Source organism: Atta cephalotes, assembly GCF_000143395.1.
Source record: "Atta cephalotes unplaced genomic scaffold scaffold00037, whole genome shotgun sequence".
NCBI classification, from domain to species: Eukaryota; Metazoa; Arthropoda; class Insecta; order Hymenoptera; family Formicidae; genus Atta; species Atta cephalotes.
In genome coordinates this window covers 2,104,156-2,117,499 of record NW_012130101.1, presented here as the reverse complement: position 1 = coordinate 2,117,499, position 13,344 = coordinate 2,104,156, and the positions used below count along the sequence as shown (strand labels likewise).

The 13,344-nt window shown below is 30.8% G+C and overlaps 1 protein-coding gene across 1 annotated transcript; it reads right to left on the bottom strand.

Annotated features, from left to right (window-relative positions):
- Positions 1 to 8,606: 8,606 nt before the first annotated feature.
- LOC105621772 lies at positions 8,607 to 12,977 on the bottom strand. Its single transcript, XM_012203227.1, has 3 exons — positions 12,804 to 12,977; positions 11,875 to 12,133; positions 8,607 to 8,913 (listed from the first exon to the last, which is right to left on the bottom strand). Exons 1-3 carry the CDS (start codon positions 12,975 to 12,977, stop codon positions 8,855 to 8,857), a joined length of 492 nt encoding a protein of 163 aa, XP_012058617.1. The 3' UTR covers positions 8,607 to 8,854.
- Between the last annotated feature and the right edge of the window lie 367 nt (positions 12,978 to 13,344).

Below are 13,344 nucleotides of genomic sequence, written 5' to 3'. Positions count from 1 at the left end.
TATATATATATATATATATATATATATAAGGACTGTCCAAGAAAAAACCTCATACAAAAATTCACATATACCTCCTAAATACACTTTAAAAAAAAACAATTTTTAATTTAATAGGCTTTGCAATGAATGTAAGAAATGATGTATTGAAACAGTTAGTTTCGTAACTGCTTTGTTCTCAGTTGCAAAATGGCAAGTGACGTAGAAACACGCAAATCCATAATCAAAATATTTCAAGAACACCCGGAGTGGAGTTTCATCAAAATGGCGCGAGAGGCGGGAGTTTGCAGGAAAATGGTGTCAATAGTCATTAGGCATTTCAAGGACTTGACTATCAACCATAAAGAAAAATCTGGAAAGAAAAAGGGTTTTCTGAGTCCAAAAACAGCGAAGAAAGAGAGCATCCGAGAAAGTGACCGAATCACCATAAAAAGTATGACGGAGAGAATTCCAGAAAAAATTAAAAATTTTTGTCAAAAGTAGTTTTTAAGAATTTTTAAAAATATAGTTTTAATTATAATTAAAAGACGTTTCTAAAATGTTTGCTTTTGAAAATCGGTCAAGTGGTTTGTATTATGTGTGTATATGTGTGTGTGTGTGTGTATGTATGCATGTATATATTCATGCATGAACATTTTATACCGTGTTGTATCTACGTAAGATGTATCTATGGAAGAGTTTTTATTAGAGATTACTTATTTGTGTGTGTTGTATGTGTGTGTATGTGACGCAGTATGATCACTTTGACGTTGGTAAACAGTCTGCGCGAGGCTGGTATTTCGTTATATAAAATGCAAACGCGTGCGCACGTTTTTGTAACGATTCGTAACCTTCTTGTGCTACAGTGTATGTAAAATAGCGCAAAACCCGCAAAATCGTTTTGTCGCAGATCGGAGTAAAATTATATTTTATTTCGGTGAGTGTTCATTACTTGTCATTCACGGATTTTTACGGACAGAAATTATAGATGGGGAGATTCGAGACAAACAGCGCAGTGTGTGAACACGTCAGTCAAAGAGGTTATTTTGCCTGACTAGGGAGAAACGTCAGCCTGAAGGTTTCCTGCATTTAGTTAGTGCTCTAGTTCTTTTTGATATTACTTCAATATTTAATATTACTCCATATTGGCTCATATTATATTATTCTATGCTATTATAGATGTCTTGCGAACTATAATACACACGGTGTATATTATCATATTGAAAATCTCAATGTCCATTAATAATTCTTTTCAGACTCTTATATTTTAATTTTTTACAATTTTTCAGAATTATGAATAATTTTATAATTTTTTAAACTTCTCAGATTTTTTATACAAATAATATTTTTCAGAAGCATCGAGAAAATCTACACGTCTCACAGAATTCATATACAGAAAAATTTTAAGAAAAGAAATTTGTAGATTCTCTCTTTCTTAATATTTCTGGGTTCCAAAATTTCTGCGTTCCAAAACTTAACTCTGTTATCCTTTAATTCTGAGTATCCTTTATTTTTATTTAACATTTGGTTACCACAAAGATAAAATGATATTCGGAGTTGACAGAATGAATTTTGGAACGCAACTCTGAAAAGTAGATAAGTTACGAATGACCAAAGGGCACGATTATAGTATATATATATATATATATATCTTCGATATGATAGCTATATGTATTTATCATACCGCACACTTTAAGCCGGTTCTATGTTAGTTGCAAGCTGATCGGAAGTTTGTTGCGATAGCCAATATGAAGTGTTGATTTCAAAATGCAAATTTTGTAGAACCGGCTTTAGGATATGTTCCGCACAATAAAAGGAACAGAGAACAAAGAATAAGAATTTCAATCTGTGCATTCCTCAATACATAATTTCTGATAGGTTGAAATTCTTATTCTCTGTTTCCTGTTTCTTTTAGGTGCGTTCGATAATATAAATCTGAGATGCAAGCTAGCAGATGGCGAGCTTGATCACGTGATCTTCAAGCAATTCGAAATCCGAGTGCCAAGAATTAATTCCAAACGCTACAGAGCTGTAACTGTCCTTTAAGAATAAATTATAAAATAAAATTGTTTATTTTTATGAATAAATAAAAAATACCCTCTTAATTGAAAATTTCTTTCGCTTTACTAGAAACTGATAATAGCCTTATGTACTAAAAATAGATCGTTACACATGAATGTAACAGACTCGTATGCAAGGTGTGTTTTCTTAAAAGAAAATACTACATTGCACAAATAAATTTCTGCAATTTATAAGTTATATCACTTGATTTATATTCGTTAGAATCTTTAATATATTATAAAGAGGAAAAGAATTAAAAACTTTTCTCATTAAATATTATATAATGTACTCCATCAATTTTTATTTGATAGCATTATTATAAATATACAGGTTATGAATTTAATTTAAGCGCGAAAATCTGCATTAGCTCGGTCTTTGAATTCGAAATGGATCGAGCAGCTCGATTGATTCTAGAAATGTTAATATTGAAGGCAGATGAGATGACATGTAGCAAAAAGATGCGAAAGATTTTCGAGGTAAAAGAGCAAACGGACACCTCCGATTTGAATTGCACCTTTTATTGTGCGGAGCTCTCCTTATCTCTCTCTCTCGTTTTACTTCCCATCTTTATGATAGATGGCACAATGATGCGCTTTCTGATTTGTTCTCTTGTGCGTTCGTTCAATTTTCCAGTTCTCGATTTCTTCAGATTCTTCCGATACCAAACGTTTTCTAAATCTCATTTTCAGAAATATCAATTTTATCTACCATTATTGCAAAATTCGCTATTGTTGAAACGCTGTCTTTAATATCGTCGTAAAAGAAATTGCAGCTTCGATTTATGAAACAGAGACTCACTTTCATCACAAAACATTCATAATTGTTACAGGTATATATAAATTCCAATTCTTCTCCGTCGCATTTCCTGCAAAAATCGTCTCAAACAAGCAACCTTGTTCCACACTAGAATATATTACTTTTTGCGTGATAATATTATGTTACTTTTCGAATGAATACTGCAAAGAGAAATATTTCAAACATTCAAACTGACCATCCATAATAATAATAGTGGAATATAATTTGGCAGGATTGAATTAATATAATTTCAATTCCACAAATAAATACTTTTAATTAAACTACTTAAATTTCTCAAATTAATTATTGTATAAATATAAGTAAAGTTAATGAAAAAATTGTTAAAGGAAAAAATGTATAATTAAAACTATAAATTTCTTTATTATACAATTATATCTTATTTTCATAACAAACATTTTTTTCATGATAAACGTAAGAAAACAAATATTTATAATTGATATTAAATAGATTATTATTTAAATCTCAATTTAAAATCAAAATTAATATTAACATTTTGTTAAAATTTCTATGCAATTCGTTGCCGTTCTTACTCAAATCTCAAAAATAATTTAACCTAAGTTAATCAGATTCTGTAATATATTCTTGGTTATCGCCTTCATCAAAATATGTAAAACTTGTGTCAATAAAACTATTTGGCTTAAATTTTTAATTAAAAAATGCCGTCTTTGGAGTCAATTTCTGATTGGTCACAAATGTTTTACGGTTGGACTTTGGTGATTCATAAATAATGAAGGAATGTGGGTATCCTCTTTCATTGATTATTCACGCAAAATATACTTGAAATGCATCGGCGAATTCAAGTAATGGCGAGTTACTGGTAAATTGGATTGATTGATTACATCGCGTAGAACACTACTCCAGCAACCACCATTATACGCTTCCACCAGAATGTTACACCTAATATTTTTATATCATGGGGTCATCTAGACGCATAAAAATAAAAACGGGATAAATAAACGAGAAGAATTATGATGATACAGTTTATTATCATTAGCATTGTTTGAAGTACATGCGTCGATTCGCGCGTTGTATATCGGGACCTTTCCTTTTTCTACTTATTTTCATTATTTTTTTTTTCTCTCTCATTCGTGTCCCTATTCGAATTTAATGAATCGGACCTAGAAAGGTGCATTCAATTGACAAATATATAATAAAGGTGAAAATAGAAAAAAGCATCATCGATTATGAATTAAGCGCAAAGGCATTAATTTACAGATAGGAGGGGAGGGAGATAATACCACAAAGCTCTACGAGATAATTGTTAGTTAAATAAATAAAGAAGCGATTGCGTTTCTCTCGAAGAAACGGTCGGACTTTGCCGATTCATAAATAACGAAGGAATGCGGGTGCCCTCCTTCATCTCCTCCTCCATTGATTATTTTCGTCAAATATTCTCGAAATGCATCAGCGAATTCAAGTAATGGCGAGTTACTAATAATTGAATTGATTGATTATATTGTGTAGAGCATTACTTCAGCAAACACCAACTAACAGCAACGTTTGCTAATTATACTTTTCTCGTCATATAATTCAGCAATTCATTAACTAATATTAACTAATAATAATTGAGGAGCAGATTTTCAAAATATATTTTGTCCAAAATTTCATTTTTTTAGTTAGAAATGGCATAGTATTCAGTATTGAGTCATATTACAAGCTACTCTGAGATGTTCAGAAAGCATTTTTTTCGTTAATTTATGTGCTGAAAATTCATAGACATTTCAAAGTGTATTATATTTTAGAAACAATCAAAATGCATTTATTTAACATTTTTTAGCAATTAATATTTATTTAAATTTGTTTAACAATTTTGTTTATTTTTTTTACATCCATTGATTGGCATATTGTTATTTTCTGTAAAGTGCATAATGTTCTTGTATGCAGGGTTTCTTTCTTTCTCGTTTCTTAAAAATTACAAATTTTGGACAAAACACATTTTGAAAGTCTGCTCCTCAATTATTAATATAATTTCTCACTCAATATGTGTTATATTGTTGAATGGTAAATTGGAACTAACAATTATGTTAATTTTAGTTGCTATTTGTTGAGAACTGTAATGTGTTGAATTATTCTTTAAACTTTAGAGTTAATCTCACTCTGAAAAATAAAATCATACTTTTAAAGATTGAAAATTGAGACACTCTTTTTCAAAAATTAGCTCAATTTTTTTCATTCTTTAGAGTGAGATTCCATTCCAAAAATTTAGAGAATACAGTTATATTGTTAAGTGAGAAATTAAAACTAACTTATGTTAGTGTTAGTGTTAGTTAGTGTTTGGGAGTTTGACATTCGATACTGTTTAGATAACATAAAATCTAAAATTGAGACATAAGATTTTTTTACGAGCACTGTCTAAAGGTCGTGCCACATTACATTGGAGATTGAGGATTGCGAATTGAAGATTAGAAAGCCAATCAATATAAATAAAAATAATAAAAATAAAAATAAAAATGACCTGGCTCGAATTCTTGTCTTTAATTCGCAATTCTTAATTTCCAATAAAACTTTCCTAAAACTTTCAATGTGGATTTTACTCTAAAAAGTGAAATCTCGCTCTTAAAATTGAACCACTCTTTTACAAGACTCAATTTTCATTTTTTAGAGTAAAATTTCTAAAAAATTCAGAGAATAGTGTGACACCTAAAGATGCTTAAAATGTCTTTTATTTCAATTTTGTATTGTTAGATTAGATCCATCCGCGTTGCTCGTGTTTTTTTGCACTTAGCATCTTCACTTTCTCTCTCTTCAACATCTGAATATATGTATAATATATTTATCTCCTTTTTTAAGTACAAACATTTTTGCAGACTTCAGGTAACGTGGACAGACCTCGTGTCTCTTGATTGTTTCGAAAACGGATTCGGCACGCGCGTTCCTTCGGCTTAACTCAACTAATTATAGTAACAATATTTGGCGATAGTAGTAATAATAACAATGGTAATAATAAATATAGACGAGGCCAAGTCAATAGTTTTCGTATTCTAACTTGGATCGCGCGCGATCAAGATCGTCTTTCAGTCGCTTGTTCGTGATTTCGTGCCGACGATTTTCCATTTTAAATGCGATATATTTTGTCCCTCTATTGCATACTTTCCTCACGAAATCTTCGCGCGTAGTCCGTTAGTGCTAGATAAATTTTTTACGTCACAAGAGCGTCTGTGCGACGCAAGCGAGGAGGAGAGCTTTTTCTTCGAATTTTTGCTACTCTTTTTTTTTGCTACTCTTTCTTTCTTCCTACTTGTGTCTTTTGTTGCTGCTTTATTATTCGATCTGTCAAGCACGACCGAGAAAATGGTTCGATTGGTGTCAATTAAATAATTGGCGCACAGCTGGTCAAGTTCTTCCACTTCTTTTCTCTCTTTTTTTTTCATTGATTGATACATATATATATGTAAGTGTCTATAATCGTCCAGCATAGCAGAAATCTTGCACATTATTTACTCTCATCAGTTTTCCAATAGCGACAATTGTCTCTGTCACGTTTGGTCAACCAAAAAATCTATCTGAATAATTTTCAGAATTTATTTATAAAATTAATTGTAAAAATATATACATAATTCCTTTCAAATAATAAAATCTATCATTCTACTCTTTAACTTCTTCAGAGTGAACTCTCATTCTAAAGAGTGAAAATTAAGCAAGTCTTGAAAAAGAGTGGGTCCGTTTTCAAGTTTTAGGAGTGAGATTTCATTCTACAAGTTTTTTAAAAAGTACACAAAGTAAAATTGAAACATTCGAGATATTTTTTTATATCAGAATATTGAAACTCTTTTTAAATCCATTAATGATCATCGAGATGAACTTTTCTTGGGAATTATTTTTATTGTGATCAGAAATTGCTAATTTGACTTGTTATGCTGAGAACGATCTCTACTTACTGCTCTCTAAAGCTCTCTAAAACTCTAAAGAGTGAAATCTCACTCTTAAAGATTGAAAATTGAATCACAAGGCTGACTCGGGAATTTTCACTTTGTAGAATGAGATTCCACTCCAAAGAATGTAGAGAGTAGAATTTGTGGGGGAAGAAAGTTCGGGACCAAATGGTAAACGTATCCATAATATTGTTAAAGGAACGTTTCAATATTTGATAAATACATAAACTATTTATTTTCGGCATAAATCGTATTTATTTTTATATCATAAATTTTCTAATTCTTTTGTTACAATAATATATATTATTTCTCGCCGAAAATACTAATTGCTTACTTAATCGCTCAATTATTTAATTGACACCATTTTTCCAAACGGTCGATATGATTTTGCAAAAAAAAGAGGAACTATCTAATCACTCTCTCTCGTGTTTTACCATCGATGAGATACTTTTAAGTAAGATTTTGATTTTCATGTATCGATCGATTTAATCGGTTATTTATATAAAATCCGAGCAACGCTTTTGAATTTTTTTCTTGTAAAAAGAAATATATAACAGATTTCCTTCCTTTATCATTAAATCGAGATATTCTTGAAATCGAGTTATTAATTCAAATTTTAGTCGTAATTTAAGTTGACATATAATTTTCTTTGCTCTTTCGTTTTTTAATTCGTCAGCAAATTATACAGCTACAGTTCATAATTGGCTGCTTTTTTCCTCGTATATTTCTCATAGTTTTATTTAAAAATCAGCACGATCAGAATCTGTTAAGATTCATCTACCCTACTTTCTCTACTTTAAACTACAACAATCCTTTATAATTATTAACATTATTAACATTATTAATTTTTGAAGAATTTAATTGATTTGTTTGTTGCTATCTTTACTCTTTTCTTATCCTATTTTCTCTTGGAACTTTTCATTACATTTCTTATAACAAGTTCTTTTTCAAGAATGGCTCAATTTTTATTCTTTAGAGTGAGATTGCACTCTAAGGAATTTAAAAAGTATCTAGTCTTGGATTGCACATCTCTCGCATGCATCATTCTCGGAGTAGTGCGAATCCTTACTTAACTGTACCTCGTCGTTGATTTTTCGGTAATCTCAGTAAGTAGTTTCAGACAACCGTAGTCGGGCAGCTCGCGCAGCTCTCGTCCGAACCAGTCAGACAATACTTTCGTCCGGCGGCCGAGGACGGTTTCGATATTAATTCGAACGAGTATAACGTTTTTTTTTTAGTTTTTTTTTTCTACACACGCACGTTGTTTTGTCCGGTGGTGCTTTATTACAAACGGGAAGGGGGAGGGACTCGATGAGGCTCGACGTTTGTTAATTAAGGAGTGCTCGTCGAGCGACTTGCGTGATTCACGCTTTTCGCGCTGTATAGATCCAACGTGACGTGTGTATATGTGTGTAATACTGGTAACAATCATTATCCCGAAGGAATAGCAAGGAGGAGCGATATTTTTTCTTTAATGTATCACGTTTTTTTCATCGCAAATATCTTTCTCTGCTTTTATATTTTTTATCGTATCTTTCAATAGAAAAGAACGATTGAGTACTTTTGTTTATATACTGAAAAAAAATTTTAATCAATTTTAATAAATATTTTTATTTGTAATACTAATATAATACTAACTAAATATTTAGATACTAAATGTAAATATATACTTATTTAGTACAAGAACTATTAATTTGATTTATCATTTTTATTGAAAATATATTGTAAATATTTATTGTAAGTAAATACTTCGTTACGATTTAAATAAATATTTATTAAAATTTAAGTAAATTTTTTTTTAATGGATTCAATTATTGAATATTTTTTATTGAATTTTATTGAGTTTTAATTCAGGAAACTCGATTTTAAAGACGACAAGATTCTGACTTTTTTCTTTCTTTTTTCAAATGAAAAATCGGACGGAGAAGAAGCATTGAAACAATTAAAGACCGCTCGTCGTTGCTATCTTCTTCACTTCGATTATTTAATTGATTGTAGCAAGATGTGTTTTTTTATTGATCTGTTACTTAATGTTTTCTTAAAGCACAATGAGGTCTCCTCCAAGCTCCTCAGCTCCTCGCATCTGCCGCGTTTCGAACTGACTTCTCGCGACTGCCTTTTACGGAGATTTATTTCGATTGCCTCTTACGTCCCATGTTGCAGATCTTGAAGTGGCACAGGGACATATCTGAAATATAAATCGCATCTGTTACTCGCCGTTGCTGTAACTGCATCTTGGCGAATGCCAAGATCGTTTTAATAACGAGCAATAGCACTCGACAAAGATTTTGTTTAAATGGATAATTTTGGAGAAAGATGAATCTTATGTATTTGTGATGTTAAAAATGAGATTAAAATTTATCTTACAGGCTCCAATTTTTTGTTGTAAAAGATCAGATATGTCTAATCGACAAATTTGATCTTTTTAAAAAACTTATACATTTTGTTAGCACCTTATTGTATCTTGGGATCTTTTTCTCACTTAAAATGATTTATTTTTGTGTGAAACCTTTTATAATGAGTATAAAATCATGTTGAATTCAGTAGGTATTCCCTGCGAATCATTTTATTATTTGTTGAAGGGATAAGTACAGGAATTTTTTAATGCATGATACTCAAAAAGTTTTTCTCACATTTGGTTTTTCAAACAGATTTGAAATTAGTGCAAAAAATTCAGTAAAATCATTCTTTTTTTGCACTCGTGCTTATCAACAAATAAATATAATTAATAATCGTCACGAATTAATCTATCTATATAATGTCCTTCTGATTTTTATGATTATTTGTTATAATTTAATAGAAATATATATATTCCTATTAAATTTTTTAATTTAGTTAATTTAATTTTTTAAAAATTTGTATATATTTACAAAAATAACGATTTCATTGAAATGTCTAAAAATTCAATGAAGTACAGATCTGAAAATAATTTTATTGAAGCATCAAAATAATTATATAGGATGTTCAAGCTGTTGAAATATTAAAATTTATGGCAGCATTTAAAATTTATTGTTCATTATGCTTGAGTCTCTTACTAATTATCTAATGGTCTAACTATTCTAACAAAATTATTTTCTACCTAGCTTAATTTTTACATATTTTAACAAAATCATTTCCATCGCTTTTCACATATCGTATGTTTTCACTATTGAAGAGCAGTACAGATCGTCTCGTTTGCTTCAGTCCCATTCTTTTTTGAATTGAAATGTGAAAATGTGAAAATGCAACGTCTAATATGCTTTTATATCAGTGGTCGTCATACTTTTTTAGATTATTATTAGATCGCTTGCACTACTGTATCACGTGACGTATTGTAAACGCAACGAATGACATTCGAGGCCGCGGTGAGAAAATATTTGAATTTAAAATTGCTTTCTTTGTAAGATTAAAACTAAAAGCAAAACTTAATTTCTCTATTCACTTCAAATGAAATTAAAGGCTATTAAAATTATTATCACGCGTATTAAATACATCAATATTTTTAAAGTTGCATTTAAATTAGTGTTAGTCGTCACAAACTATCCCTGCTGTAAATGAGAAGACAAAAAATTGCTTTCGTTTTCTTAATGAACATAATTGTAAAAATAGCGCTTGTTGAAAAATCTACGATCGGTGATCTCTCTTTCGAATCAAGGAATCAATTTCAAGGAATCAATCAAGAAAGATACGCAGACAAAAGAAAGAGAGACAAAGAGAGAACGAAAGATATGTAATGGCGTCACGCGCCAATTGCTCCAATCAATTGTCATCGATCGCCTTCGATCGAATCAAACGCGACGCAGATTGCCATGTATACGTGTAATACGTATTATACATTTATTGTCGAGAAGAATTTATTCGTGAAATTATCGATAGTCGAGAAACGATCTTTCTTTTCTATATAGTTTCCCTTTGATGCTTATCATCGAAATAAAAAAGAACATGTTCTCGAAAAATCTTCTTCATCTTCTCCAAAAATGAAAAAAAATTCTCTCGAGATTTCCTGAAACGTGTGCGGCATAAGTTTCCAATTTTTGGGATCCAGTTAACTAATCCTGGGAGAAACGATATGTTTTCCGAATCATTTCACGTGGCTACGGAAAATCCGCGGGAAATATCGCCAAAATGATCCCGAATGTCCCAGACGTATCTTTTTGACGGATATCACCGGTATGTCGCAATGTTACTAGAATGTTTTCGCGTAAGATTCTTCCTGTGAGTCCCGCTCTCTCTCGCTTTATTCTCGTTTTTTATTTATTGTATTTTTCTTCAACCATTTCGCGTGAGACTTAATTTTTTGTCTCATAAATTTTGATTAAATCAAATTTTGATTGAGAACGACACAATTTTTTAATAAAAAAATAAGAAAGTTTTATAATTCATATATCAATTAAATTATTCATACAAATCTATTTTTTAGTAAAAATTTATTTTTTTGTAAAAACAGATTTAAAAATAATTTTCATCATCAAATCATCATCAAAAAATAATTATGTAGGAAAATATAATGATATTGGTATTCTAACAATCAGCTTACGTTCCTATATAATTATTCTGATAATCCAATAAAATTATTTTCAAATCTGTATGTAGCTAAACTTTGAAATATTTTAATTAAATCATTCTTTTTGTATACACATATATTTCTATAAAATTGTACTAATAATTACAAAAATCAGAAGGAAAGTAAATGGATTAACTCACGGTTAATTGATAATTAAATTTATGTGCTTAAGCAGGAATGAGAAAGAACGAATTTGCTGAAGTATCTAAATATTTAGCTGAAAATAAATTAAAATTGTTTTGTTATATTATCAAAATAATTATTATGTAGGACACTCAACTTTTTGTGTTCCCATCATGCTTGTGTGTTCTATATAATTTTTTATTATTTTGATAAAAAAATAATTTTCAGAACTAGCTAAATATTTAGACACTGTAGCAAAACCGTTCTTTTGTATATCAAGGTTCGCATCCATTTACCATCGGTTTTCTTCTATAAAAAATAGAATAGATACTTATTATCACAAATAATTTTCACTTTATTCTCTTTTACGCGAGATGTGTCTCAGGACATCATATTACGACGTTCTGATGTGATTCTATAGGGCTTGACTCAAACCTGCATCTTCCCTTTGCAACAAAAATAAAGACTGTCAGAAATACTCACAACTGACTGCATTCACACCTTGTCGTTTGCCTGGATGTTGATGATCGTGGATCATAGCCGCGGGTACCGGCAGCGCTTCCGGTTCCGCTTCTCCAGAGGAGTAGTCCGGTGGTTGTTCCATTAACATCGCACGCTCCCGTTCCCTCGCCTTCGCCTCCAGGAGTGCCTGGATCTCGATTTGCTCGTCGGTGATCTCGTTCTCCTGCTCGACTACTCGTTGCTTCTGCTCGATCAACTGCTTTAGGCGATTCACCAACATCTGTGCGCAACCGAGTACAATAAGAAAGATATGATATAAAATAATTAAATTAATAATACGATTTTCTTGGAATTTCATGGAATTTATGCACTATACAGAGTGAAACCTGTAATGAATCCTCCGTCGGCAATGCTGGATTGTGCTTAAAGGCACAGTCAATTTTTTAACTGTAAATATTCTAAAGGATTTTAAAAAACAAGAGAATCTTCCACGTTAATTTAAAAAACTTCATATGAATAATGTCCGAAATGACTTAATTTCAGGAATAAAAGATGTCAAAGTTGAAAGAACAATTTCGTTTTTTCTCGGATTGCAAAATTTTGTATATATTTTAAGAATATGAAGTCTTATCTTTTTAAAGACGTCAGTGAAACAGTAAATCAGTAACTTGTTGATAAAAACTAGATATAACTTGGTTTAGACTTGAGGTTTTAATCTCACTTTTTTATATTCAATGGTAATATAAAAATAATTTTCTAGCTATATAATTAATCTATGATACTAAACTAACTATGGCTTCGAAAGATGAAAAACTATTAATGAACGTTACCACTACAAAACCATCAGTTTAGCAATTAACTATAGATATAAAAATAGAATTATTATATTATCATCAGCTATTATAATTAACCAGAAATTAAACGAAAAGAGCATAAGAGCATATACTCACGATATTCTCCGCCTCGTCTGCGGGATCGCCGATGAAGATACCTGGCGGCAGCGGTTCCGGTCGCGGGAGCGCGTAGGCCCTGTTGCCACTTGTGATACAGGACAGCACGAGTGCCGCCACAAGCAGACACAAGCTTGTCCTAGTGGCGGCTTGTCGGCTACCTCTTTTCGTCATTCCCTTGTATCTCGTGCTCTCTGCGGAAATGAGAAAAAAAAAAGCGCGCTTGTACAGAAGATAAGGATAACGTGGAGAATTAATATATAGGATATCGGGATCGTTATTGCAAGAATTAATAATCGTATGATTATAATGACGATTGGTAGAGAAATTATGAAATTATGAAACGTTTATTACGGTAATTTACGAGTTAAGAGTTTTATCTAGTTGAGTCATCATTCGAAACCTCCTTTCCTTACAGAAATCTAATTTTTACTAGATGCATACATTAATATCATAGATTATTTACTTTGAAACTATCATAGAAATTGATTTACATTTTGACATGTAAATTAAAAATAACAAAAGTTATTTGATTCAAGGA

Excerpts from the sequence above, each read along its gene's own strand:
- LOC105621772 (XM_012203227.1), bottom strand. The coding sequence starts at position 12,977 with ATGACGAAAAGAGGTAGCCGACAAGCCGCCACTAGGACAAGCTTGTGT. Across the intron at positions 12,134-12,803 it reads CAGACGAGGCGGAGAATATC|ATGTTGGTGAATCGCCTAAA; the intron begins GTGAGTATATGC and ends GGTTGCGCACAG. Across the intron at positions 8,914-11,874 it reads AGGTGTGAATGCAGTCAGTT|ATATGTCCCTGTGCCACTTC; the intron begins GTGAGTATTTCT and ends TTTATATTTCAG.